The following is a 26,871-nucleotide window of genomic DNA, read 5'->3' as shown; positions in this document are numbered from 1 at the left end:
CAAGAGACGTAATGAGTCCTTGAGCACTACTGTGGCACTGGCTTTGTGCATTCTGTCCTTTTGTTAATTTTATTGTGGAGCAGAAAGAGGGGAAATGTTTTCCATTTTGATTTGTGATAATTGTATTGTACCATGCACACACACTCGGGAAGTACAGTGGGAAATGAATTGAGCACAGAGGGCAGCCACTCTGGTGCTGGCAGTGCATATAGACCTTCTCTTTGCTTCCACTGTTAATAGGCCTTCTCTAGCGATGCCTCAGGCTTAAATTAAGAGGAAAAACTGTGGGACTGCAAGCATATGAAAAGAGTTTGAATCCAGAGGGTATATCGACACAGGGATAAAAGACCTGTGGGACAGCCATGGCTGGCCTGGATTGGCTGACTCGAGCTCATGGAGTTTGGGCTCGGACTGGAGCCTGAGCTCTGGGACCCTTCACCCTCACAGAGTTTTAGGGCTTGGGCTTCAGCCCGAGTCTGAACGTGTATGCAGCAATTGTTCAGCCTCAGAACGTGAGCCCAAGTCAGCTGACCACGGCTTTTTTATCCCTGTGTAGACATACACTAAGTGGACAGAAAAACATGAGAGAGTTGTGGTGGAAAATTTTTTTGTTCAAAAAGTACATTTTAAAGATTGTTTAAGCAAACCATTTCTTACATGTAGGTTCTTATCACAGCCTTTTTTGCACAGACATTAGAATATGTTAGTTTGTATTTTGTAAACTGTTCCTGACTCTCTTAAGGGACACTGTCAACTTAAACATGACTAAACATTTTTTTACCTGCTGTTTACAATTAACACTTAAATTGCTGCAACTGAAAGATCAGAAAAAATTTGATAACTGAAAAAGAATGAATTCTTGGTTGACCTAAGCATATTGCAGGCTGGTGCATGCAAACTTCTCCATGCAGCTCTGGTAATATGCAATAAGGTGCCAAATTGGGTTGTGGTAAATGTGCATTTTGGACCCGTGTGAGATTATAGTCTGTTTTCACTCCTGATCTACAATGACTGTACAAAGAAAAGGAGTACTTGTGGCACCTCAGAGACTAACAAATTTGTTAGTCTCTGAGGTGCCACAAGTACTCCTTTTCTTTTTGCGAATACAGACTAACATGGCTGCTACTCTGAAAAATGACTGTACAAATACCTACAGTGCCTACAATACACTTGATTTTTAAACTCCCTCCACAAAAGAGAGAGAGAGATGTTCTTCTTTATGCTTGACATCTAGGAATACTACTGTGTAAGAAAGTTGTTTAACCTGTGCCTGCACAAATGTTACTATGTTCCCTCAGAGTTCATTTCTTTAATTACTATTTTATAGTTAATGGGCAGCCAAGACCTCTAGAATCCAATCAGGTGAAATATCTCCGTCGAGAGCTGATAGAACTTCGCAACAAAGTGAATTGCTTGTTGGATTGTTTGGAACCACCTGCTGAACCAGGGCTTTCCACCAGCCTGCCTGAAAATGGTAGGTCAGGCATTTCTACTGTTAAAGAATTGTCTGAGTTAAACTGTGTGCTTTTACATCCAGCAAAAAAGGGAGTCTTGCCTACTAATTCTCTCAGTCTGCAGACTGCTCCTCAGTTGCTGATTTAGAAACTTAAATTGCTAGTGCTCTTCAGATAACTTACTTACTGTGCTTGTCTTAAAGTCTTTCAACTAGTAGGGGTATTGTACCAAGTTAAGAAACGTTGACTGACTTTAACTGGTTACTTTGAAGATAATCAAGTATTATCTTTCAGAGTACTCTTAAATATTATTTAGATCATTTAAACTCCCCTGTGAGCTAGGTAAGTAGTAATATGCTTATTTTGCAGATGGGAGGAGAGAGAGGAGTGGATGCTGGAAAGATAATGACTTACCTAATCATTGCTTGGAACCAAGTTTGGAACTCAAGAATCCCTGGCTTAGTCCTTTGCTTAATACTTTAGATAAAACTGCCTTTCTGATGCCTAAAAGATGTGATGTTCCTTAAATATGAAACAAAACAAATATTGATGTTTAAGCAGCAATTGTCAGGGTGCATGGCATTTTATGGGGATTAATAATCAAATGGGAGAAGTTGATTTGAAGCATCAGCTGCTAATCCCTAGAAAAGGATCTGAGCCTGAGTAGTTGCTCCATTTTTCCTTAATCGCAGCAATGTGTCTGACACATGGATTTTCTGGGGGTAGTGCAATTTCATTTTGATAAATACAAAGAATTGTACCTTACCAGTCAGCTTAACTGAATCCTCCTTTGAGGAATATAATAATACCCAATCAGAGACACAATAACACTTAATATATGGAACTCTCCTGACTGTTTTTCCTCTGTTGGGCAGCTTCATTGGGGGTTCTCTAGTTGTTGTCCTATGCTGGGACAATTTAGAAAAGCAGGCACTTACTGCAGGTGGGGGTAGAAGTCTTGGGATCTCAGGTTTTTTTTTATTATTTGTATTACCGTACAGCCTAGGAGCCCCAGTCAGGAACCAGGAACCCATTATGCTCGGTACTGTACAAATAGAACAAAAATGATCCAAAGAGCTTACAGTCTAAATAAGTTAGTGTACTATCACATTCTGCTACAGAAGTGAGTTAAGACTGAACCAATTTCTATTGACCTCCGTAGCGGGTATGTAGATAAGCTTCATTCTCCAGTTATTCTGACGTCAACTTACAAGTTGTATGTGCAGTTTTTAAAATTTACTATGCAAATTATATACATGAGCAGCCATGGAACATTTAACTTCACTGGTTTCTTGTCACAGAATGGTACTTCAAATTGATACACCAATTAAAAATTCTTGAAAAGGCTTATGTAACAGAAACAAATCTATTGCTGTGTTAGTAGATGCTGTTGATGGTAGTGAAGAAAAACCTGCTGCTGCTGACTCTTCTGTCAAGCCATCTACTCAAGTTATAGCAGCAAGTATGTCTGCTTTTGATCCATTAAAAAATCAAGATGAAATCAGCAAAAATGTCATGTCAGCATTTGGGCTGACAGATGATCAGGTGTCGGGTAAGGATATATATTTTATTGAAAATAAAGCGCAAGAGATTTTCATTGTTGGCAGTTAAAACTTCAGTGTTATGAAATAAAGACTTCATAGTATGATTGTGTTAGGTTACTATTTCCAGTCAGTACTTTGTTTTTACAGAGTTCCATGATATGGTAGTTTTAAACTGCCTGGGTTGAATTGGCTTACAAATTCTGATGGAATATATGGAACAGATTTATATTGCATGACTTCTAGTTATGTGGAGAGCAAAAATAGCTTACAGTAATTTAAACTAAAACAATCAGCTTACTTTTAATAGAAAGTTTTGGGGCCTATACAAGTAAGTGGGCACAACTGTATTTAAATCCAAGGATTTGCACCTGCTTATGCAAGTTGAACTAAAGGCCTAAGGGTTTCGGTCTATTGATGTTACTTAAGTGAGGGGTTTAAACAAAAAAAATAAACCTCTTCCCTTTTTTTTCCGGATAAACTTTCCTCTTCCGCTTTCATTTATAGTGAGCTTTGAGTCAATTTCACTTTCAGAGTTTCTCGCGTTTGCACAAAAAGGCAATGTAGAGTGGTAAATACTGGTCAGAATTTAAAAAAAAACAACCAAACCTCCCCATTACTATTTTAAATAAACATTACTAATGATTATCCTTAATTTACAGCAGCACTAAATTTTGTTTAAAGGATTTAACAAAAGAAGCAATCATTTGCCAGTTTATTTGCTAAGCATCATTGTTAATCATAGCATTGTTACTAAATTAAGTCTTATGGTAATGGTACCTTCAGAGCTAGTACAGTATCAGTGCAAAAGTAGGACAGTACAGGTACTAAATACTGACTATACTTGATCATCACCTGCTTCAAACATGTCAGATGTTCTTGACATGAATACATATAATGTCATCTTAAATCCCCTATATGAAAACTAAGGTAACTTCAAGCAACCACACAACAGCATTGAAATCTGCAATTAGGCTGTCAGTCTACAGGTTTGTTTTCTGTATCTAGATTTTACAGCTCTGATGATACGTTATGTGGGATTATCCAAAGTGCTGAAATTGGGAGTAAAAGAGACTGAGAGCCAAGTGGCAACCCTGGTGCCAGATCCTATAAGGGCCACCACCTGCACTGAGTTTCATTGATTTAACTGCAAGTTGTGGGAGCTCAGTTTAGGCTTTTTAATTTGGAAATTCCGTGTTTTGTTGCCTCAGACATTTAATGTGGGTGCTTTAAATTCAAAACAGCTTAATATCTCCCATTTTTATATTTATTAAAGTGGCAATAAAACCTTTATCCATGCTCACTCAATCCTTTCTAAACTGTAATTTGATATGAAGTAAAATTGGAATCTCATTCTTCTTATGCCCCCAAAAATTTGCCAAACTAAGACCCTCATTTCCTGTAAGCTCTCTAAGCTTCCATTTTAGAACTTTATTCATCACTTCATTAATCCTAACAAAAGGATATGTTAAGTCCTTCAGCAAAAGGATTTTTTAAAGACTCCTTCTGAACAAAGAAATAAGAGTGGAAATATTGACCATATTCATGTGCAGACTGCAGAGAACTCTGTTGTTTGTTAGAAACACAAGTGGACAGATACTGTTAAAACCAGACCTTCACATTAAGACCATTAACAGGATTCTATAAATGCTGGCATCCAGTAATTAATCTTTGATTTTAAAATAATAAAAAAAAGGTTAGCGGTGTTTCCATATAGTTGTAGATGCCTTATAGTAATTCATAAATGTCACTGATGCATACTGATTACTAGAAAACATGATCAACTGTTGCTATTTGCTGCCTGATCTTGCTGCAAAGCGTGTGTCCATGGCACGTGTTTTTGGCCAATGGGAATGTCTTGTACAAGCCTATTTTTTTCCTGTCAGGAGCAAGTACCAATCGTGTTCAATGTTAGCATATATGCTGTTTTTTTTTTCTTGTAGTGAGGATCAACTTTAGACGTTTTTAATTCAAGAATTGCATGAAAACATTGGAAAGAGATTTTAATTAGAAATAAAATTAGAGAATTACATTATGGTAAAGGTGGTGAGCCGTTGTACAGCTGCAGTCTTAAAAATGATAGCTTAGACGTATCTCATGAACTGGCTTTGTATGAACAACTGAAACGATTGACTTCTTTCCACTAATATAACTAGCTAAGAACTCTTCAGAGTTGCTTTTCTGTCCTCGGATAAAGGTGATACTATAGCATTACAAAGCCTTAATCTTAACATTACAGTGCAGCTTGCAAACTTCTGCTTGCTTGGCGCACAACTCTTTTTTTGATTGATTAAACATCTTTGCAAGAAAAGAAGCCACTCGTAATTAGGTTTGGAAGGATTAGATTTTTATCGGTAAATATCAGTAAACATAGATTTCACCGTATACACACAAACCGATTTTAAAAAAAAAATTAGGCAAAGTAAGAAAAATGCTGTTTGAGCACTTAGAGTCAAAATCCAGTGACTTAGACTTTTTGAATTAGGCTAGTTACAAATGGACTAGGGAATGAATAGTTAAATATCCTTAAATCAACAAATCATTTTTTTAATTTTGTAGATTTTGACATGGGACAATGACAATTTGTGATTTTAATGGTTTATAAATCTTTAACTTTTTGAAGGTCAGTCATTAAATTGTCTGACCCTCCTGTAATTTCATGCAACTGTGAAAATATAAATAGATAAAAATCTAAAAAAAAAATTTAAAAATAAACATTGATATCAGTTGAAATTATAAAAAAAAAATCTGCCAGGCTTTTTGATAATGTATTATGTTAGAACAATGTACTACATTTTTGATATAGTAGGCAAAAAAATATACTAAAAATGAGCATGCAGTCTTATCTGTAAGTCTGTTGAACTTTGGCTCTCAAAACTGTTGCTAAATTTCTGTATAATGTAAATCACTTTAAAGTTACAAGTTACTTTTTCTCTTGAGCAGCCTTGTGAGCTGGGTAGGTATTCCATGGGATAGGTTCTTACTGTTACTATAAAAATATTCATTATAAAATACTTTGCTAGCCATATTGGAATAAATGTTGAGACATTATATTGAATGGTCTTATCGTGCTTTTTGTCTAGATGGCGGGGAAGCTATCTTCTTAATAAAAATTAGAAAAATTTCCCTGCTCTTGCTGGGGGCAGTGGAAAAAATGAAAGCTTCTGATGTATATAGGGCTGGCAGAGCAAAAGACATTCTCATTACCAAAGCTGTGCTGATACCACTACATAAACAAGGAAGCCAGCAGAAGGGGACACCTTTGTTTCAAATTTTTAAAACTGTGGAATGTGAAAATAAAACTGAAAAATACTTACCACATTTGTGTCAGTGGAAGTGTATTGTAGGAGTGCCTTTAAGACACAGCAAAAAATTTATGGTTTAGGTCCCAGTCCTGCAAACGCTTAGGCATGTGCTTAACGTTAAGCTCCTTAAGGAGTCGCTTTGAAGTTAGTGGCATTACTCATGCTTTGGGTTGGTAGGATTGGGGCATTAGTTTGCAGGCCTCAGATCAACATGTACATAATTATACGTTACGCTTTTTCAGTTGAGTATTCCAGAACGTTTTACAGACTTAAAATATCCAGAAATCACCGAGTCTTTGTGACTTCAGATTGTTCATTAGCATCCAAGTGACCATTTTCCCCACTATATATTTTTCAAAATTGCCATGGCAGGTAATTATTTTCAAACAGAAACCCGCTATATCCTGGCCAAAAGAGTCTTTAGAATACTGTAAACAAATAAACCCCTCCAATCAAACACATATTTACCCTAGGAAATCATGGAAAATCACTCCAGCAGTTATTTTCCAAGTAGACTGGGTTTTGAATTTAGATGGCATATACTGTGCCGTGAAGTAGAGTTTTTAAACTTTTTTAAATGTAAAGCTGTGAAAAACTGGAAAGTATTTGATGCAGAAAAGACATTGTTAAGTTTAAGGTTATCAAATCTTTTTGCTTTTTTTATTTCCCATGCTTACTATATTCTCTTGCTCCCCCAGGACCACCCAGTGCCCCTGTAGAAGAACGTTCAGGAACACCTGATAGCATTGCTTCCTCCTCTTCTGCAGCCCATCCACCTGGGGTTCAGCCACAGCAGCCAGCATATGCAGGAACTCAGCCACCAACTGGTCAGATAGAAGGTGAGCAGTATCTTCTCGTCATGAAAATTGCAGTCAGACTTCAATAATTGAGGACTGTCACGTTTTACATTAAGAGGTTACGTTAGAACTTCAAATTGCACATCTAATACTATATATGACTAGGAATCTTATAAGGAATATCAGATTCTAAAGGCCACGATTCTCCCCATCAGAATAAATTTTATAAAAGATTCAATATTAAAACAGTAGATGGTGCTGTAGCTTTGTCTTAAAAGCCAGATGGTACTGAAAAATAATAAAAATTACTGTAGTACTTTAGTAGTAAAATTAGTGCAGATGTAAATGTCATTGTAAAAATTGACAGGAATGCTAGCCATTCCAGATGTCACATTAGAACTGTTTGAAAGTCTAACATGTACATATTATTTTACGTGCTGTAATGTGTCACTTACTTTAACAGTAAATACGGGGGAATCTGTTAGAAGTGCTGGTCTGCATACTATAAAGTAAGCAATTATACACTACGTGCAAATTATGTCATTTAGTGCATGTTCCTTAGATGACAGACCAATTTACTCTCCTGTTCAAAAATCCAGGCCAGCTCTGCTGTTAATGCTCTAATATACACTGTATAATACTATATGGCTCTGTCACAGATAGAGTATTGTAATGGCCTTCATAATACCTACCAATAATTCTCCCAATCTGGTTCAGAATCATGTAGCCATTGTGACAGTTCGTAGTTGTTGTTTTCTTGCTGACTTTCTTCAAATGCCTTACTTAGATCTTACTTTAAAAATTCCATGTAAGATTCACGCTTTGGCATTCAAAGCCCTTCCTCGTAACATGTGCCCTTCTTTTTGTGATTTGACTTCTTAATATTCACGTGCTTGAAGTCTCCATTATATTCAAGTTCTTTTTGTTGTACGTTGTCACTTGCAAAAACACTGACACGCCAAACATGCATGTCATCCCTTTGGATAACATCCTATTTCAGGAAGGACCCGCTGTGCTACCTCTACTAAATTTTAAGGTGCAGCTGAAAGATCTTTCTCTAGTACACCTCTACTCCAATATAATGCGGTCCTCGGGAACCAAAAAATCTTACCGTCTTATAGGTGAGACCGCATTATATCGGGGTAGGGAGAGGGAGCTGCTCCCCGCCCCAGCCCGCCTCCACTCCGCCCCCCTCCTCGCCTGAGCGCGTCGCTACCACTCTGCTCCTCTCCCCACCCCCCTTTCAAGCTTGCCGTGCCAATCAGCTGTTTGGCGCAGGGAGGTGGGGGGAGAAGCGGAGTGGCGGGGCGCGCTCGTGGGAGGAGGCGGAGGCAAGCTGGAATGGGGCGGGGGGGGCGCAGAGGAACCGCTTGCAGTAACACGAATTCGGCTGTAACGAGGTAAAGCAGCCCCGCTCCCCGGATTGCTGCTTTACCACATCATATCCAAATTTGGGTTATATTGGACTGCATTATATCGGGGTAGAGGTGTATTCTTAATTTGATTTTTTTTTTTTTTAACTTGTGAGGCAGAATTGCATCCCTGTTTTGCTTTCTGTACTGAATATTGCAATCTACAGATCAGTGTTCAGCAGGTGCGTGTATCGAATACTAAAGAAGTTGATGAAGGTAACCCAATATCATGTGGCTAGCAAGGAAGATTTTAGGACTCAAATATGTAAGGTACCTGTAGAACCATTGAGAGACCTCAGTAAACTTGAAATTGGCTGATAAGAGGCAAGTGCTCATAATATAATTACAAAGTGTCAGATTGTAAACAATGTAACAAAATATATTAATATATGCTGTTTATTAATATTAAGCAAATATTAACACTTTGTTGAGCTGCTGACTTGGATTCAGTTTTTTATATATATTCTTTAGAACTTAAGTGGAAGTAAAATAATTCTGTAAGTTGCATTTAATACTTTTAGTGTGTTCCCTATTTAACACTTTTGGCTCCTGGGACTTGTGCTGTAGATGCTTTTGGACACTAGCAATTTTAGGTCTTTGTTGGCAGCCAGAAAATGTCACTGAAAAGTAAGCATTGTAACTTTGAGCTGCTAACAACTTATTTTGTCAGCAGTTCTGTGGGAAAGGAAGTCAAATGGACAAAAACAAGGTGTGGGTTTTTACATGTTGACTGTTAAAAATAGAATTAAGTAACAAGGTAAAGGTTTTAAACTGCTAATACAGGTCTGGAACTGTTGAGTCATTTGCCCGTGTCAAGTGAGTGAAAAATCACTCACTGACATGTTGGAGAGAGGCAGAAAACACAATGAAAACTGCACCACAAATCCTGGGTTTTCCCACGAAAGGTAATTGGTCCACAGTGAGAATAGCTTTTAAAACAATGTAGCATGGTTTAGAAGTATGTGGAACACACGTTCTTGGTATCATTTACCAAAATTAAATGGAGACCAATACAAGGGTTTGTGTTCGTTAAACTACTCATATATATCTTTTACATCTTTTTTACAGACCTATTTATATTTCATTACATATAGAAGAGTTAAAATAAAAAACTGGAGTTTTCTGTAAGTCCTTTCTTGCCTCTCCCAAATTCTCCTATTTCATTGAATGGAGGTGATTTTATTTTCCTCACATAATTTTATTTTCAAAATAGGATTTTAGTTGGTTTGGTCACTGGAAAGAGGTTAGAGATCACAGCTATTGCACTTTTGGTCATCACAAATATTAGTGTGTACTGTTGCTCATTCCTTGATGCATAAAGAAGGAGCCTTGTCCACTTGCAAATAATGGTCACTCGCTTTATTGCTCATATTTATTTTATTTCCAATATAAATGTTAGATTGATGGGAGTGGAAGCTTTGAATATTTTCTACTTTCAAAAACTGAGTTACTTTTATTGGGGGTGGTGTTGTATTATTCAGTTTCTTTCCAACTAAGCATAGTAAGAATTTTTTCCTTTTGTTTATGTTCTTCTTTTCTACAACAGGGCACTAAATGCTTCAGTTGTAGACTAATTGGAAGCATTGTTTCAGTTTAAACCACCATCTCTTGTTGGTTGGTTGGTTGTTATATCTCTGAATTGCTCTATCACATTTAATTGCATCAGTTTCATCAGTCTACATTTGTCATGTCCTCTGTACCTGAAATATTGAAGTAGTTTAGTCATTCTTGTACATCAAATGGACTCTAACATAGGATTCTTTTGGGTGCTGAGACATGAATGATTTATGAGTTACTGATTTCTAGTCATTCCTTATTTTCTTACTGGAAATTTTCATTAAGCATTTTGTTGATTTCAACTAAGATTCATTTAAACTCACTGTTTATGTGGATGTGGCAGCATTTCTGTGGTGAGTAAAGTGAATCCTGCACTAATAGATCGTAAGTCTGTAAAGCACTTCAGGATCTTCCTGGCTGATAGGTGCTATACAATAAAGATATTATTCGTGTGCCAGGTTTAGTCTAAAGTAACATGAAACAGCTGTCTCTGAACTTCAGAAAATCTGTAACAAATGCAGGAACTGTTAAACTGTAGAATGCTTAACTTGTTAGTGTTTTCATTTGTGCTGTGCAACACTTGGCTTTGTATTATTCAGTGCACTTTGCTTTCAGGCTGGTCATAGTAGGACGTTCCTATAGCTTCAGTAATTATATGCCCACACTAGGATCTTTACCTTACTAGTTTCATTTGTGATTTGTAGAAACAAGACACCAGTAGCAAATTTCATAGAGAGATACTTCTTATGCAGCAGTTTTTCTTGAGGTCAAATACTCCTTGCTGATTCCTCTCGAGTCCCATCCCTGTTAATCCAGTACATTTTCTGTTGACAGAACAGGTGATAAGCCTCCTCATACTTCTCACCAAGGTGTCTCAACCTTGGAGGGACCACTTTAGAGGCGAGAACTTATTTTCCATGTCCATTCAATTTGTGGCTTTCCCAGTGGTTGCATTTCTGGTATGGTCACTTGTAACTGTACAGACACAACCAGCTTCCTTCAAGTGGCCTAGCAAACAGCAGTCTGATAGGAAAGGCTTTCAATAATTACATCTAGGGCTTGATCTGAAATGGTGATAGAGGTGAGTCAGTCTCTCTCTCTCTCCAGTGCCTTCATCAAATACCCTAGTTAGTATTCTTATCTTTTTACATGTCTCCTATTGTTCCCAACTAAATTTTTTTTTGAAGTTTCTTGGACTGAGACAAGAAAAAATGCTTTTAAGTTCCTCAGTTGTAACTTCTAATGATTGATGACAGGTTTAACCTATTTTTCCCCATTCCCCATCAACATGACTGGTGTAGGAGCCTTTTTGGAGAATGGGATGGGGGAGAGGCCTCATGAGTGAGAGGGCTCCCAATTAGAAGGTATTTTAAGGGTCTCTAAGAGGGAATGTTGCTCATAGAAGAAGATGGAAGCTTTCTTCCTAGTGGCAACTACCACAACATGACAGAACCACTTCCTCAAGCTTCCCTCCCTAGATGAGCTTTTTACTTTGGCTTATGGCTCAGTGCTCATGTTTCTAAAGGTCTGTCTTTCTACTATCCACTTTTTAAAAGATGACCAGTACATTCTTCTGTCATTTCTCTTATGAGTCTTTTCTCCTGCTATGTGTATTATCTTACTTGATGTAATCCTGAGTGGAGCTGGGAGCAGCTCGGAAGGCACAGAAATTAATAATTTTGCTGCTTTTTCAGTTTCCCTCAGATTTTTGCAGCAGAAATAGTAAATGGCACACTAACACGTGGTGGACATAGTGCTGTCAGCATGTCTGCCAAAGCTAAGCCAAACATGAGGCTTCGCAGCCACGCCTTGGCTTCTTACTTTGCATAGTATTTGTACAGTGGAGGAGAATTGAAAAGTAGACCCCTCAAGCTCAACAGGGCACAGACCAAGGAAAGTCTGATTCAGTGTTCAATAGCAGATTTAAAAAAAAAAGGAAAGCAAACACTAATGTGCAATGTTAGCCTAAGAAAACTGAAATACAGCACTGAACTTAGCAAATAAAAATATTAAAATGGAACTCCGCATCGTATGTGTATAGCTTTCTTTAAAAGCGTATACCCTGGGCCTCTTGGAAAACCTGGCTTATAGCAAGCCGAATATGCTAAAAGATGTCTGGAATATGAGATTAGAGTGAATAATGTACCATTCTCCTTAGAAAACTGCCCGTAGAACATATTTTAGAACTGTGGTATAAACAGGCAGTCATTGGAGATTTAAAGAGGAAAACACCCTTGTTTTTTTTTAAGCCCCGTTTATTAAGATCCTTTAATAAACAATAAAAATATCACTAGCCCTGAGCTAAACCATGGTTAATTAGGGCACATGATACTTGTTGCATCACAGCCCCTCCAAAACCCACAATCTGTTAAGAAAAAGCTTGTGTTTACTGGGCTTTGCAGATTAAATAAAATGTACTACTACTTAGACCAATATTGTGGGACTTGTACAGACAAGTGCCTTCTGGTAGAGGGAACCTTGTAACTAACCCTTATGCGGAAGCATTCTACAATCTCTTGTCGTAATTCCGTGTTTTTAAAAATGTGCTATAGGATGGGCTCTTTGAGACCCAAATTGCTTCTTAACCATTGGCCCCCAGACCATTGTGTATGATGTCAGGTTTTGGCCTCAGGTACTGTGTTCCTTTACTAAAAAACGTGTTTTTAATTCATAGGCCAGATGTATCAACAGTACCAACAGGCCGGTTATCCTGCTCAGCAGCCACAAGTTCAGCCTCAGCAACAATATGGTGTGCAGTATCCAGGTAAGCCGCTGCTGCTCTCAAATTTCTGTGTAGGTACGCAATATGATCACTAAATTTTTCGTAGTGCCAAAGTATTAATTTCACTTTGTACTTGAGTGGCAGTGCAAGGTGCTGAGCATCCGTCACTTCCATTGACGTCAGTGGGATTAGAGGGCAGTCAGCAGCTCCTTAATTTGTCAGTATTTCTGTTCTCCTAGCACTAACTGTAGATATGTAAAGTTTATCCTGATGTTTGATTTCCTAACATTCAATGCTACTCGATTCTGAACTAGAGAGGATTTTTCAGGGTTACCCAACAGAATGCCTTGTTACAAAGGCAGACAAATGGAAAGAGAATCGTAAGGAGTTAAGAAGCTGTCTCAAGGCAGTGTTTTTAGTTCTGTTGAAAAAAAGATGAAGTACTCCACTCTGATGCCATTGAACCCAGTAAATTGTACAAGAAAATGCCTCAACCTCTCAATACCTTGCAAATCAAATACAGCATGCAAAGTAAGGCTTTCCCATTCCTTTACATTTGGTGTGAACCCTGGATTGTAGCAGTTCTTCTGTATTTATCTAAACTGTCACCCAAAAGAAACTAGTTTCCGGGACTGATTTAAAAAAACTGTAGAAGTCAATAGTACTTGAACTTAACGATCACTGTTTTTTGTTTTCTGTCAGCAGAACACTTTAATGCTGTGACCTTGTGCTACATGATTGAGGGCATGAAACTGAAGAAAAAGCTAGGCTTCTACATGGCCTCCAAATGAAAAAATATTAGGGTTACTTTCAGTTCAAAGACATGGAAAAAGGGAACTTTGAATTTCCTTTTAAATGGCACAATATCTAATAATTGATCCTAGTAATAATTCAGTTTATTCAACTATTTAGTTACTGTGACAGTAATCAATAAAGGTATTTATTCATCCTTTTAGATACTGCAGAGTGACACTGCTCTGATCCTGTAACCCTATAAAAAGTTTAATAAAGGCCAATAGACAAATATCAGTATAAACATCTCTGCCAGTTGTTTTTAAACTTACATTGCAGGAAATTGGCACAGTGTAAATTCAGTGTACGTGTCCTTAGTGTTTAATCACATACCAAGTTTTTATCTCACGCAAAAAACGCAAACCTTTGCAGAACGCTTACAAAGGAATAGGAATTGTTTGTTTATGTATAGATGAAGCTAGAAACTTGTGTAGCAAAGTGCACTAATTTGAAGAGTTTCTATTACTTTCAATAATAGACTGTTTATCCTTTGCATAACTGGTAAGCGAGCCTTGAAAACTTCAAACATGGAGGTTTGTTCTCAGTGTGTCATCTTTTTCCACCTCTCAGCACTCTGCTAAGCTGTGGTTGACTGCTCTGTGCAGACCCCTCCTCCCCACTACAAAATGCATGATTTGAAGACAGTGTCAGACCTCCTGAAACCTAATTTCAGCAGAGGTAGGAGGGTCTGTCTGATGCTTTCTAGTCTTGAGATTTGAATGGTTCTTCTAGTTTCCAAGCTAGTTTTACTTATCCTTAATAATAATACAATAGCAGATTCATCTGGTATTCTACTGGAAGAGTTTCTATGAAGGTTTGGCATATTGTGGGAGTTCTACTTTCTCAAACTCCACAACTTTCTAAAAGTGTCAGTGAAACAAAACAAAAAATTGGAAACCTCAAATTGCAATGAGCTATTTTTCTAAAGAGATTTATTTTCAAGCTTGGATTAATCTGTCAAGGTAGGGCTCCTCATAAATAAACTCTTCACAGATAGTAGTCAAGGTAGATCTATACCTTTTCCCTCTGTAGCTTTCATTCCTTGATCCTCATCAAAGGGATTGGACTTGCTTGGACCTCCATCTACCTCCTTTCAAGCACCACTTCCCCTAAGAGTGGGTGTATAGTTCCCACTTGCCTCTTCTGGCAGATGGGCTTGGCACAGTGCTGACTTTTGGTCATGCCAATGAAAATGGAACCTTTAAAAGGTTTGTTTCATGAGTAAATTTTGAGTCCAGTATCAGGGTGAGTTCAAAATTTACTCCAATGCATTCTTCAGTCCTTATTTTCTATCTTCAGGGATGTGCTTTTTTAATGATTCTTATATCTGGTGTTTAATGCTGACAGGATTCCAGTCAATGGAGAGATTTCATTGCAAGTAGCTGCAGGTGTGTTTCATGATAGAGATAAAAGTAGCTATCACTTTATAGCAGGATTTTTGTTGTTTATATCTCCCGTCTGAGAAATTCCCAGGGAAGCTGCTTTTACATAAATCACATTTGGGACATAGTAAACTGATGCCAGCAGCAGTTGCACCTTAAGAAGTGCTTTCACATTTTTTTAGCTTATGAATACTAAAAGCTGTGAACCAAACAAAACACTAGGCAATGAATTTAGGTGTGAATTCAGTGCAAGTATTCTGCACTGACATACGATCTACTTACTGAATGAAACAAAGTTAAAGCACCTGTCCCAAATGAACTGTTGCCTTTCAGTGTACATTTGAGCCCTTTAAATTCCTTCATAATGTGAAAACCCAGAGTCTGTATACTATTCTCCTCTTGTTTCTCAAATAGAAACCTTAGGAATAATTATCACTATAAAACCTATAATCAGGGTTGTGTCTTTCAGCCTAAATGTGAAAGCTTTATTTTGCCCTGAATTAAAAACTCTTTCCTATTACTAGAGAGTGTTCTATTTTAGCACACCACAGACAGACAAGAAAAACTGCTGTTCATTACCATCCAGCTGTGTGCACTGTCCGTTGCATATCTCAACCCTCCAGGTTCTTTATTGTGCTTATTAGCGATCACTCAGATATCTCTGTTTATAAGGAAATAATCACTTTCTCAAAGTAAATATGCTGCTTTATTTTCAACTAAATATATTGCTGTGTTTGTTTTGTCTTTCTAGCAGGCTACAGCCAGCAGCCTGCTCCTCAACAAGGACAGCAGTTCCAAGGATACAGTCAGCAGCCATCACAGGCTCCAGCTCCTGGCTTTCCTGCTCAGCCTCAGCAGCAGTACCAGGCAAGCTCCTACCCACCACAGAACTATACTACACAAGCCTCCCAGCCTGCTAATTATAACGTGGCCCCTGCTTCCCAAGCTGCAATGGCTCCAAGCCAGCCAGGCGCATATCAACCAAGGCCAGGTTTCACACCACCCCCTGGAAGTACTATAACTCCCCCTCCAGGTGGGCCTAACCCGTACGCACGTAACCGTCCTCCCTTTGCTCAGGGCTATACTCAGCCAGGACCTGGTTACCGCTAAGGAAGCTCAGCTGCTGAATGACACAGGTAAATACAAGCAGCTATTTACTACTACATCCCAACAGATTCCAATATTTAAAATTGGTATTAATGTTCCAAAACGATAAGTCAGAGCATTCGTTCAGTGTTGTTGGAACAAAAGACCAAATAAATCTTATTTCCTGCTTTAAACTATATCTGCTTCCTACTTAGATTTTGGGTTTTTGGAAACACTTCCTAAATGTTTGTAAGGTGATTGACATTCTAGCTTGCCTTGTCTGAAGGAAATTAAAATGCTAGTTGGAAATTTAGCCCACTTATCTGGCTTGTTTTTACTAATAACATGATGTACTAAATTAGACCCACTCTGGAATTAAAACTAGGTATTATGTATAAACTGTAACATTCACATTGAAAGCTAATAAAAATATTGAATCCAGTACTTGTTCTTTAATTATTAAGCACATTTCTTTTTACATGCGTACCTGACAGACTACAAACTATTCTTGCCAGGCCTTAAGGGAAAGGATAATCTTTTTTTAAAAACGTAGTTACCTGCGACACAGACCGGGTAAGTGTTACAAATGCAGACCGCTTTTGCACATGTTATATTCAGGACGAACTCTTGTCACAGATTACCAAATCATGTTAGTTTTCACTGCGTTAATACAGTTCACGTTGAGGGACATAACTGTCATTCAGGGGAAACTTTGACTTGATAGAAACGTTTTGGTGTTTATATTCCTTGTTTTGCCTGGAAACATTATTTTTTTTAACCACAAACCTTTTGCCAGCCAGAGCAACTTGGAGAGAGTAATTCTACAAACTTCTGAGTCCAGAAAAAAACAAGTCATGCCTGTAACAAAACCCAATATTCTTCGGTTGACAGGCACAGGCAAGTATGTAGCGCATCAGTTACAAGGAAAAAGAGTTTAAAGAGCTGTGCAGACCTAATGGAAATATTTCAAGAAACCCTGATACTTCACTTTCTTCTTGCTATAGTGATGGTTCATTCAGAAAAGGATTGACAGAGTAGGTGAGAGACGCATGTAATGTATCCTCTTCTGTTGATTGATAGAAGGCTGCCAGTTTGGTGCTACCTTTCACCCACCATTTTGTCTCAATATACAACACTTGAGTAGAAAACCAATCTATATAAAACAACTTTAAATGATTAAAAAACATTTTATTAGAGTACAGTGTACCTGCAATGTACTTTTTAAGGCATTTTCTACACATGACGTATTTCTTTGGTGTTCCTGTTCATACCTTTATTCATTGTATTAGAAACACCCTGCTTAAAAAAAAAAACCCATCTCTTTATTTAGTTCATAAATGTTCAAGCAATACAACATCTAGCATTTTGGGAGGGGAAGAAAGGGTAAGTAGTTTTTAATGGAACTACTGTAAAAGTAATTCTGAAAAAAATAACTCTACTTTTCCCCTTGTCCCACAACAACAATTCTGTGAAACAGCTTTTTTTTATTTAATAAAGCAAACCTGATTATGCTGTAAAGACTGGTATTGTGAGCATATCCTCCTACACCTTATTAAATTCTGTGGTGCTATACATTTGGCCTGCAAAGTAGTTCATCAATACTTCAGAAAACCCACTGCAGTAGAGGCAGATTTGACTTCTGTTCCCCATGCACAGTGCCCACCTGAAAGCTGGATTAAGTAAAAGTACTATTCAGCAACTGTGTTTAGGGACACAGACTATAATTTTAACCACATCAACAGGCATGGTTTCTCATATTGAGTTTCTTGGTGACAGAATCTACACTTCTGTCATAGAGTTGAAACTATGGTTGCATTTTTTAAACATTAAAATTGCTTTCTTGGGGTTAACGCATTTAAAATACAACAAGCTTTCTTCCAATTTTGGCAAGAGCACAAATTGTCTGTTTAGCTGTAAGGGGAAAAGCTCTTTAATCTGAGTATAAAGTACAGAAGTCAGTTTGAGAGCTTTCCCCATATATTTAAATTAGAAATTGCCAGAGACTTTACAGAATTATCTTGACAGGTAGCATAGGACACTATATACTTCAGTAACAGTGAATATCTAAAATTAAATGTATACTGCAGTTTCATGATCAACTTTGCCATAACTCCCTCAAAATATTTGTTACAACACTGTGATAAATAATATACAAACTGTATCTTTTAAAATACCATATAAACTGTACCTTGATACCCAGAATATAGGGAGCCAGCTTCCCCAGACTTTATCCTATGACGTGCTTATCTTGCTTTGTGGTAAAATGGAGTAACTATAGTAAGCAGTCTATGCTATGAAACACACTTAATGCAGTATTGTCATTAGACTTTTATAAACTTTATACATGGGTAAACATGTTTAAATGACAGGAAGACCATAAACATTTCCATCTCTGAACTTGTTCAGGGTAGGGGCAGGGTAGCGATAGACCTTCTTTCATTTTTAAGTTCATGTAGCAGCTACCATTTACCAGGTATTGAAGTTCCACACTCGTACCAATGAACGTAGGTAATATGGGTCTCTCCACCTATTTTTCCAAACTTGACAGGTTCCTGGCGAACTGCTCTGAAAAAGCCTGATAAACAGTGAGGAAAGGCTTAGTACAGGGTGGGGAGAAAAAGACAATACCTTTCAAAGGTGCTCTTGATTCTCATCGGGAGTTTATCTGACTTCAGAAGCTCAGTGGAAAGTTCAGCTCTTACCAACTGCCTGAATACTGCAAGCTGAATTTAGACACATACCGTAGCAAATAAAAGAAAAGGAGTACTTGTGACACCTTAGAGACTAACCAATTTATTTGAGCATGAGCTTTCGTGAGCTACAGCTCACTTCATGGGATGCATCTGATGAAGTGAGCTGTAGCTCACGAAAGCTCATGCTCAAATAAATTGGTTAGTCTCTAAGGTGCCACAAGTACTCCTTTTCTTTTTGCGAATACAGACTAACACGGCTGTTACTCTGAAACCATAGCAAATAAGAGACAATAGTTTGTCCAGCAGCACATAATAATAATCCATTCTGGACAAGTTGCGGGGGAGAAGAGGTCATTCAGAGGTGGTTGGGGTGGCAAGGCTTGTCTTCTCTGGGGCCTCCCTATCCAGAATACGCAGGGAGAGTAGGCAGGAAGTGGAGAATTCTCTGTCTCTATGTTTCAGAGTAACAGCCGTGTTAGTCTGTATTCGCAAAAAGAAAAGGAGGACTTGTGGCACCTTAGAGACTAACCAATTTATTAGAGCATAAGCTTTCGTGAGCTACAGCTCACTTCCTCAGATGCAGTTTCCACGATATGCATCTGAGGAAGTGAGCTGTAGCTCACGAAAGCTTATGCTCTAATAAATTGGTTAGTCTCTAAGGTGCCACAAGTCCTCCTTTTCTTTTTGCTGTCTCTATGTTGCCACTGAAAGTGCTTGTGGGGGGCATGGGTGAGGAGGGAAGAATGTCTCTCATCCCTCCCTTTTGGATATAGGGAAGCCCTCAAGGCATACAGCAGCCATGTGCAGGGGGTGCTGTGCTGCCCTGCCCTATAATAGAGGCATGTCTGAACTGTATTCCAGATGCTGTGGGGTTTGCCAGTATTGGGGATCAGGAAGGAATTTTCCCTGGGGCAAGAATGACAAGGGATACAGTTGGTGGATTTTTTTTCCCCACTTTTCTTGCAGTATCCTGGAAGCCTGGTGTGAGGTTAATGAGGAGTAAGGACAGAGTTTAAAAGTTGAGTGGAATTTCATTGCAGCTAGCATCTAATGCCTGTGAAGGTGCCAGCTCCCAGAGGTAAACACACCCAGGAGATTATTAGGGAACCCTATGAGCCTGGAAGAAGATGGGGGAGGCTTTCATATGTCCCCTCAATTCCTCTTGCAAGGGGATGGCGAGAGGATTCTGATTGGGTTGAACCCTAGTGGGTAGACTGAAAAGGGCCAGCACAGAATAGTGGTTATTTGGCACCACCCTGGAGTCACAGAAATGCCTCCTGTTGGGGAGAGTGGGACAAAGTTAAAAGTTGCAGCCTTCTGCTTTAAAAGTGAGCAGCTGCTGAAATTGGTTTTACTTCTGGAGAAGAACGGCCAGTAATGTTAACACTGGGAAAAATCCAAGTTAGCTTTTAACATAGCAACTTCAAGTGAAATGCATACTGAACTTGTCTTGTGGAAACTTCTCTAAATATGATCTTTCTGAAGATTTAACAGCTGAGGTATAAACTGTTAAGCTCAATACCTGAAGGCAAACATTAATTCTGTTTTTGTAAGCTTACCAGATACTGTACTTGTGTATAAATGCTTTTAAAAACTAAATCTGGCATTTCTGAGCTTTACTGGCTTGACAATGCCAGCTTGAATACAAACAAACTTATTTATGTGCTCTCAGGAAGGCAATTGCAAGAGGTTCAGATTTATTCTTTTTGGACATAACAGTTCAATTCTGGGGATTTTATTAGTGTTTAGGGCTTAATATGTGCTTTTAATGTGGAAAGCACCTAAAACATTAAGGCCTGGTCTATACTCTGATTTTGTGCTGGTATAAATACCTCAGTTTTTTTACAACATAGATGTGCAACCCGTAATGCGGATGCCTTATGCTGATATAGCTTATTCCAGTTCCCTATAGAGGAAGGGTAATAAGGTATACCAGAGGACTACAGACACCCTATGATCCGTTGTAGTGCTTTAATTACACTGGCATACCTGAATCTTTTCTGTGTAAACAAGGCCAGGTCTACACTTAGGAGAGCTTTGCTGGCATAGTATACTGGTATAGCTACTCTGGCAAAGATTTCCAAGTGCATCAAAAGTGCAGTTTGGCCAGTTGAACTGCATCTGCACATGAGGCTTTCGCTGGTACAGACAGCTATGTCAGTGACAAATCACACCTCACCGTAGCTATGCTGGCAAAAGTCTGAGGTATAGAGTCTCAACTCTTTGTGAGGTTGGTATTGGTAACTAAGGCTTAATTATCCCCATTTTACGGATGACAAATCTGGGGAAGAGAGATTAAGTCACTTGTCCAAGGCTATGCCTCAAGTTCAAAGTTGTGATTAGAAAACAGTTCAAGACATCTAGTCCATGCACAGCTGCTTCTCAGGATTCTAGGCATCTGATTTGAATTGCAGTAGGAATTCCCTCCCCACAATTAATTTTTCCTTTCCAGTTTGTCTTTCGTTATTATCACTAAGCAAAGCTATATAATGCACAACTCTGCTGATTTATAGCACTTTAAAACCAACCATGCCAGCGTGACCATAAAGTTACAGACTGGCAGGAAGGCTAAGACAATGGTTTTCTTTAAAGGCTTTTAATGTGCAACACTGATGAAAAAAATGTTAGTAAGAGCTCTCTCATATTTTAAACTTTCCATCTACCACCATACTAGTTACAATTTCCCTCTATCACAATACTGTTCATCATCAAACCACACCATGCTGCCCGAGATGGAAATACACAACATTAGCTCTGTTATGCAAAATTATGGATGAAATTGAGGCAGAGCACAGAATTCAGTGTCAGAGCCACAATTAGAACTCGGAAGCTCCTGATGCTGTCCCACACTCAGATCATGCTTCTGTCCCCACAAGTGAAGAGCACGTCAAAGGGCTTTCCTTTTCAGGATAAAAGGTTGCATCACTCTTACACCGTCTAACTCCCAGGTGGCTGATAACTGTAGGTTGGCTAATCCTTAATGGTTTTGGGGGCATGTGGTGGAATAGCATCATGCCCAGGCACGAAGGATAGTTTTGATCTGGGAAGATAGCTAAATTTGAGACTCTACCCTGTCTAACTCAGACTGGGTATTAGCCTGAAAGCCATCAGCAGGAGAAAAATCAGACCAAGGGGTTGGGGGAGATTTGGAGAGTTTTGTTACAAGTACAGTCTTTAGAACTTACCATCTTTGGTTGGTAACTGGTCTGGAAAAACTTGCTGCCCTGTCCGTCCATCTAAAAATGAGTCCACAAATTGACAATGATCTTCTCCATGTCCCCTCTCGTCTCCTATGTTGTAAAATTGTCCTGAAAATGGAAAGAAAATATGAGGAAAACTCTTTGAAGAACAACAACATCAAAGCTTTTGTTAGTTCCTTTGTAGTTGAGCAGGTGTTGAGTTCCAGTATTCATTTTGTCTCAATATTAGGTCTGATGCTGCCCCCAATTAAGATCTAACTCTGTTTTTACAGCATTGTGTAAACGCCCAAACACAATGCCAATTAATGAAAAAGGCAACACTTTTGTTTGACAAAAGCACAAATTTCCATGTTTTTTCCTCCTGACATTAGTATATTTTATATAACATCAGTGCTGATCTGATCCTGCTTCTGTTTGCCAGAAGCTGGGAATGGGCAACAGGGGATGGATCACTTGAGGATTACGTTTTCTATTCATTCCCTCTGGGGCACCTGGCATTGACCACTGTCAGAAGACAGGACAGTGTGCTAGATGGACCTTTGGTCTGACCCAGTATGGCCATTCTTAAGTTCTATTGAAAAAGCAATCCAATATTACTCCAGAGAAATTCTTATAGGCCACATCTAACACATAGCAGGCCAGATTCTTCAAGCCTGCTCTCCATTTTTGTGCTTACAATGTGTGTATAATTCACATTCTAGAGATGACTAAATAGCTAATATGTATCCACTCATGCATTAGGTGAGAAGCATGAGAAAAAACACCAAGCTAACTCTTACTGGACCTATAGAAAAAATATTTTCAGATAAATGAATCATTGCTTCATTAATGCTCTCCTACATATTATTCTTAAAATGAGCAAAGATTGATAACATAAAACATCCAATCAATGCATCCGATGAAGTGGGCTGTAGCCCATGAAAGCTTATGCTCAAATAAATTGGTTAGTCTCTAAGGTGCCACAAGTCCTCCTTTTCTTTTTGCGAATACAGACTAACACAGCTGCTACTCTGAAACCAATAAAACATCCAAAGAGCTTAAGGGCTAAATCCTGGTTCCCTTAAACTCAATGATTAGGTTCAAGTTTACAGGTAAAATCCTCCCAAACAAGGACCAACAATTTATCAATGTCTTCCCAAATGAAAGATAAACAATCTTGCTGCATCAGAATAGATCTAAATGTTGACTCTGTGCAGAGGCAGGATACAAACAAAAGCTCCCTTTGGAGGAAATGCCTTGCCAAAATGTTCATCTCTGGTTGACTAGTCTTTGTGCATGAAATTTTGCTATTCCTTTTGAAATATACCAAAGAAGTCCACCGCAGTAGCATTTCACTTCAGAAAGGGGAACTACACGACAATGAGGAAGCCAGTTAAACGGAAATTAAAAGATACAGTCACAAAAGTGAAATGCCTGCAAGCTGCACAGAAACTTTTTAAAATCATCATAATAGAGGTTCAAATTAAATGTATACCCCAAATCAAAAAACATAGTAAGAACAAAGTGCCACCCTGGCTAAACAACAGAGTAAAAGGTTAGAAGCAAAAATAAATCCTTTAAAAAGTGGAAGTTAAATCCTATTGAGGAAAATAGAAAGGAGCATAAACTCTGGCAAGTGAAGTAAAATTAGGTAGATCAAAAAAGAATTTGAAGAGCAACTAGCCAAAGATTTAAAAACTAATAGCAAATTTTTTTTTAAGTACCTCAGAAGCAGGAAGCCTGCTAAACAACCAGTGGGGCCACTGGCCACTCGAGGTAGTAAAGGAGCTCTCAAGGAAGATTAGAGCATTGCAGAGAAGCTAAATCAATTCTTTGCACTCACGGCAGAGGATGTGAGAGAGATTACCTTACCTGACCCGACCCATTTTTTTTTACGTGACAAATCTGAGTAACTGTTTCAGATTGAGATGTCAACAGAGGAGGTTTTGGAACAAACTGATAAATTAAACAGCAATAAGTCACCAGGACCAGATGGCATTCACCCAAGAGTTCTGAAGGAATTCGTATATGAAATTGCAGAACTCCTAACTGTGGTTTGTAACCCATCATTTAAATCAGCTTCTGTTCAGATGACTGGAGGATGGCTAATGTGACACCAATTTTAAAAAAAGGCTCCACAGGTGATCTTGGCTATTACAGGCTGGTAAACCTGACTGCAGTACCTGGCACGCTGGTTGAAACTATAGTAAAGAACAGAATGATCAGACACAGATTAACAAGATTTACTGGGGAAGAGTCAACACAGCTTTTGTAAAAGGAAATCATTCCTCGCCAATCTATTATAATTCTTTGAGGGGGTCAACAAACATGTGGACAAGGGTGATCCAGTGGAGATATTGTACTTGGACTTTTGACAGGGTCTCCCACAAAATGCTCTTAAGCAAAGTAAGCAGTCATGGGATAAGAGGGAAGGTTCTCTCATGGATCGGTAACTGCTTAAAAGACAGAAAACAAAGGGAGGAGTAAATGGTCAGTTCTCAGAAAGGACAGAGGTAAATAGTGGGGTCCCCCAGGGGGCCAGTGCTTTTCAACATGTTTATAAGTGATCTGGAAAAAGCAATAAACAGCAAGATGGCAAAATTTGCAGATGACACAAAATTACTCAAGATACACCGTACCCTTGCTACAATGTGCGTCTATATAGTGTGAATTCACGTATAAAGTGCTCGCGGCCATGGATCCCAAATGTAATTACTTTAATTGGAATTCATTTTAAGACGGTCCCCACGTTAACACGGTGCCGCACATGGATCCCAAATCCCGCGTTCTAGCGAGGGTCTGGTGTAGTTAAGTCCAGAGCAGACTCCAAAGAGTTACAAAGGGAACTCACAAAAGTGGGTGACTGGGCAACTAAAATGGCAGATGAAATTCAATGTTGATAAATGCAAAGTACAGCACATTGGAAAACATAATCCTATCTATCCATACAAAATGATGGGGTCTACCTTAGCTGTTACCATTCAAGAAAGAGATCTTGGAGTCATTCTGGATAGTTCTCTGAAAATATCAGCTCAGAATGCAGCAGCAGTCAAAAAAGCGAATAATGTTATCTGAGGAGAAGTTAAAAAGACTGTGACTTTTCAGCCTGGAAAAGACACGAGTAAGAGGGGATATGATAGAGTCTATAAAATCATGACAGGTGTGGAGAAAGTGAATAAGGAGTTGTTACTCCTTCATATAAAACAAGAACCAGGGGGGTCACCCACTGAAATTAATAGACAACAGATTTAAAACAAACAAAAGGAAGTACTTCTTCACATAACATACAGTCAACCTGTGGAACTCTTTGCCAGGGGATGTTGTGAAGGCCAAAACTATAGTGGGGGTCAAAAAAGAATTATGTAAGTCCATGGCAGATAGGTCCATCAATGGCTAGTAGCCAAGATGGTCAGGGATGCATCCCCATGGTCTGGGTGTCCCTAAACCTCTGTTTGCCAGAAGCTAGCAGTGGATGACAGGTTGGATCACTCAATGATTGCCTGTTTTGTTCATTCTCTGAAGCATCTGGCACAGGCCACTGTCAGAAGACAGGATAGTGGGCTAGATGGATCACTGGTCTGACCCAGTATGGCCATTCTTACGAAAGGCACGTATTACGGTTTTCGTTTTCAGCTGTATTTGTGCTTCTTCCATGGGAGAGTTGGTCTCCGGTGCTCATTAGGAGGGAGTTTCTCTTGGATAAATTTATAAACTGAAATGAAGAATATTCAGGCAGCTCAAAATTGCAGCTGCTGAAGGCCACATTTAAAATTTAAATTTTTAATTATTTTAGCTGACATTATTTGCTGGAATGCTTACACTGCAGTGCTAAGGAGAACTGTTAAATTAGATCAGAAGAGGCTGCTGTTTTATAGGAACAGCATTGGCATGTTTAGAATAGAGCAGTTTTCCTCTTTTATTCAGTGTCTGTATTACTAATACGCAGTCGCTTTCAGCTACTGCAACATAAATACACGCTCCAAAAAAGCTTTTTTTTTTTTTTAGCTTATAAAGAAATCTGTCCATGTGGCTTTCAGGAGGCCTCTGCATAGATAGATCTTTTTTGGAGGATCTACGTTAACATTTCACCATGTATATTACTCACCTTTCAGAATTTTCCTCAGCAGGGAATTTCCCTTTCAGGCTGTCACACACTATCATGATGCTACAATATTTGAATCTGAACAAAAACAGTTGTCATTGGAAATTTTGTTTTTTAAATATCTTGGAGAAAGTGTATATTGATGTTTGGTTTTGTAAAACCTACCAGTATCTCTCTAACATATTTCAGAAGGGGAGAAAAGCAGAGGGAAACTAATAAATGAGCAAAATGGCAACAAAGGAAGTGACTAACTATGATAGTTTGAGGTATTATGACCTTTTGAAATGATCTGCATAACTCACTCATGGCTCAGACGGACAAATAATGGGATCATCCCAAATTTCTGCCAAGACTCCCTTAACAGCCCCTCATATCATCAGATATTATTTTTATATATATTCTGTGTGGGTATTATACATAGCATATATATGTATGTTTTTATTTACACCCACAGTACCAATGGGAAATAACTGAAGCTTATTTCTTCAACTACATTAGCATGGGCAATATGATACTATTTATCATAGTATGATGCATGAGATCAGTTCTGATTCAACAAGGCACTGAAAAGCATGTGATTAAGTGCTCTGCTTAATCAGGAACATATGTGATGGATCCTACCAGAGAAATCTTAGATTGACAAAACTCTAAATATAACCAACTATTTACTAGCAGCTACTCTGTAGTTATCTCTAGCATGTTTTTGTACTAGATATTTTTCAGTGTTCCTCGTCATGGATGGTCTTGCACAGTGTAGGTCTGGCTGTGCTCTGCTTCTTGAGGATTTTGTAACACTCAATACCCAATAAAAAGCCCACAACTTACTACCACATGTTTTATATTACACAC

General features: G+C 38.5%; 2 protein-coding genes across 8 annotated transcripts in view; one reads left to right on the top strand and one right to left on the bottom strand.

The window, feature by feature from the left end:
- TFG (trafficking from ER to golgi regulator) overlaps positions 1-16,489 on the top strand; it is a 33,590-nt gene extending 17,101 nt beyond the window's left edge. For 3 of the 7 annotated variants that reach the window (XM_084635716.1, XM_084635715.1, XM_084635714.1), the window contains exons 5-9: positions 1,328-1,474; positions 2,836-3,006; positions 6,999-7,139; positions 12,741-12,830; positions 15,714-16,489. In XM_084635716.1, the coding sequence (XP_084491842.1) occupies positions 1,328-1,474; positions 2,836-3,006; positions 6,999-7,139; positions 12,741-12,830; positions 15,714-16,072 (908 nt within the window). In that variant the 3' untranslated portion in view covers positions 16,073-16,489. The remainder of the gene's footprint in view (positions 1-1,327; positions 1,475-2,835; positions 3,007-6,998; positions 7,140-12,740; positions 12,831-15,713) is intronic. The other 4 variants (XM_084635720.1, XM_084635717.1, XM_084635719.1 and 1 more) reach the window with 4 other exon arrangements.
- A 762-nt stretch (positions 16,490-17,251) lies between these two features.
- The window catches only part of ABI3BP (ABI family member 3 binding protein), a 312,077-nt gene continuing 302,457 nt past the window's right edge, over positions 17,252-26,871 (bottom strand). The window contains exons 55-56 of the mRNA XM_084636731.1: positions 21,927-22,049; positions 17,252-18,623 (exon numbers count right to left, since the gene is read on the bottom strand). Coding sequence (XP_084492857.1) covers positions 18,508-18,623; positions 21,927-22,049 — 239 coding nt within the window. The 3' untranslated portion in view covers positions 17,252-18,507. The remainder of the gene's footprint in view (positions 18,624-21,926; positions 22,050-26,871) is intronic.

Source organism: Lepidochelys olivacea (assembly GCF_965140295.1).
Source record: "Lepidochelys olivacea isolate rLepOli2 genome assembly, chromosome: 1".
NCBI lineage: Eukaryota > Metazoa > Chordata > Testudines > Cheloniidae > Lepidochelys > Lepidochelys olivacea.
This window is presented reverse-complemented; position numbering and strand designations above follow the sequence as displayed.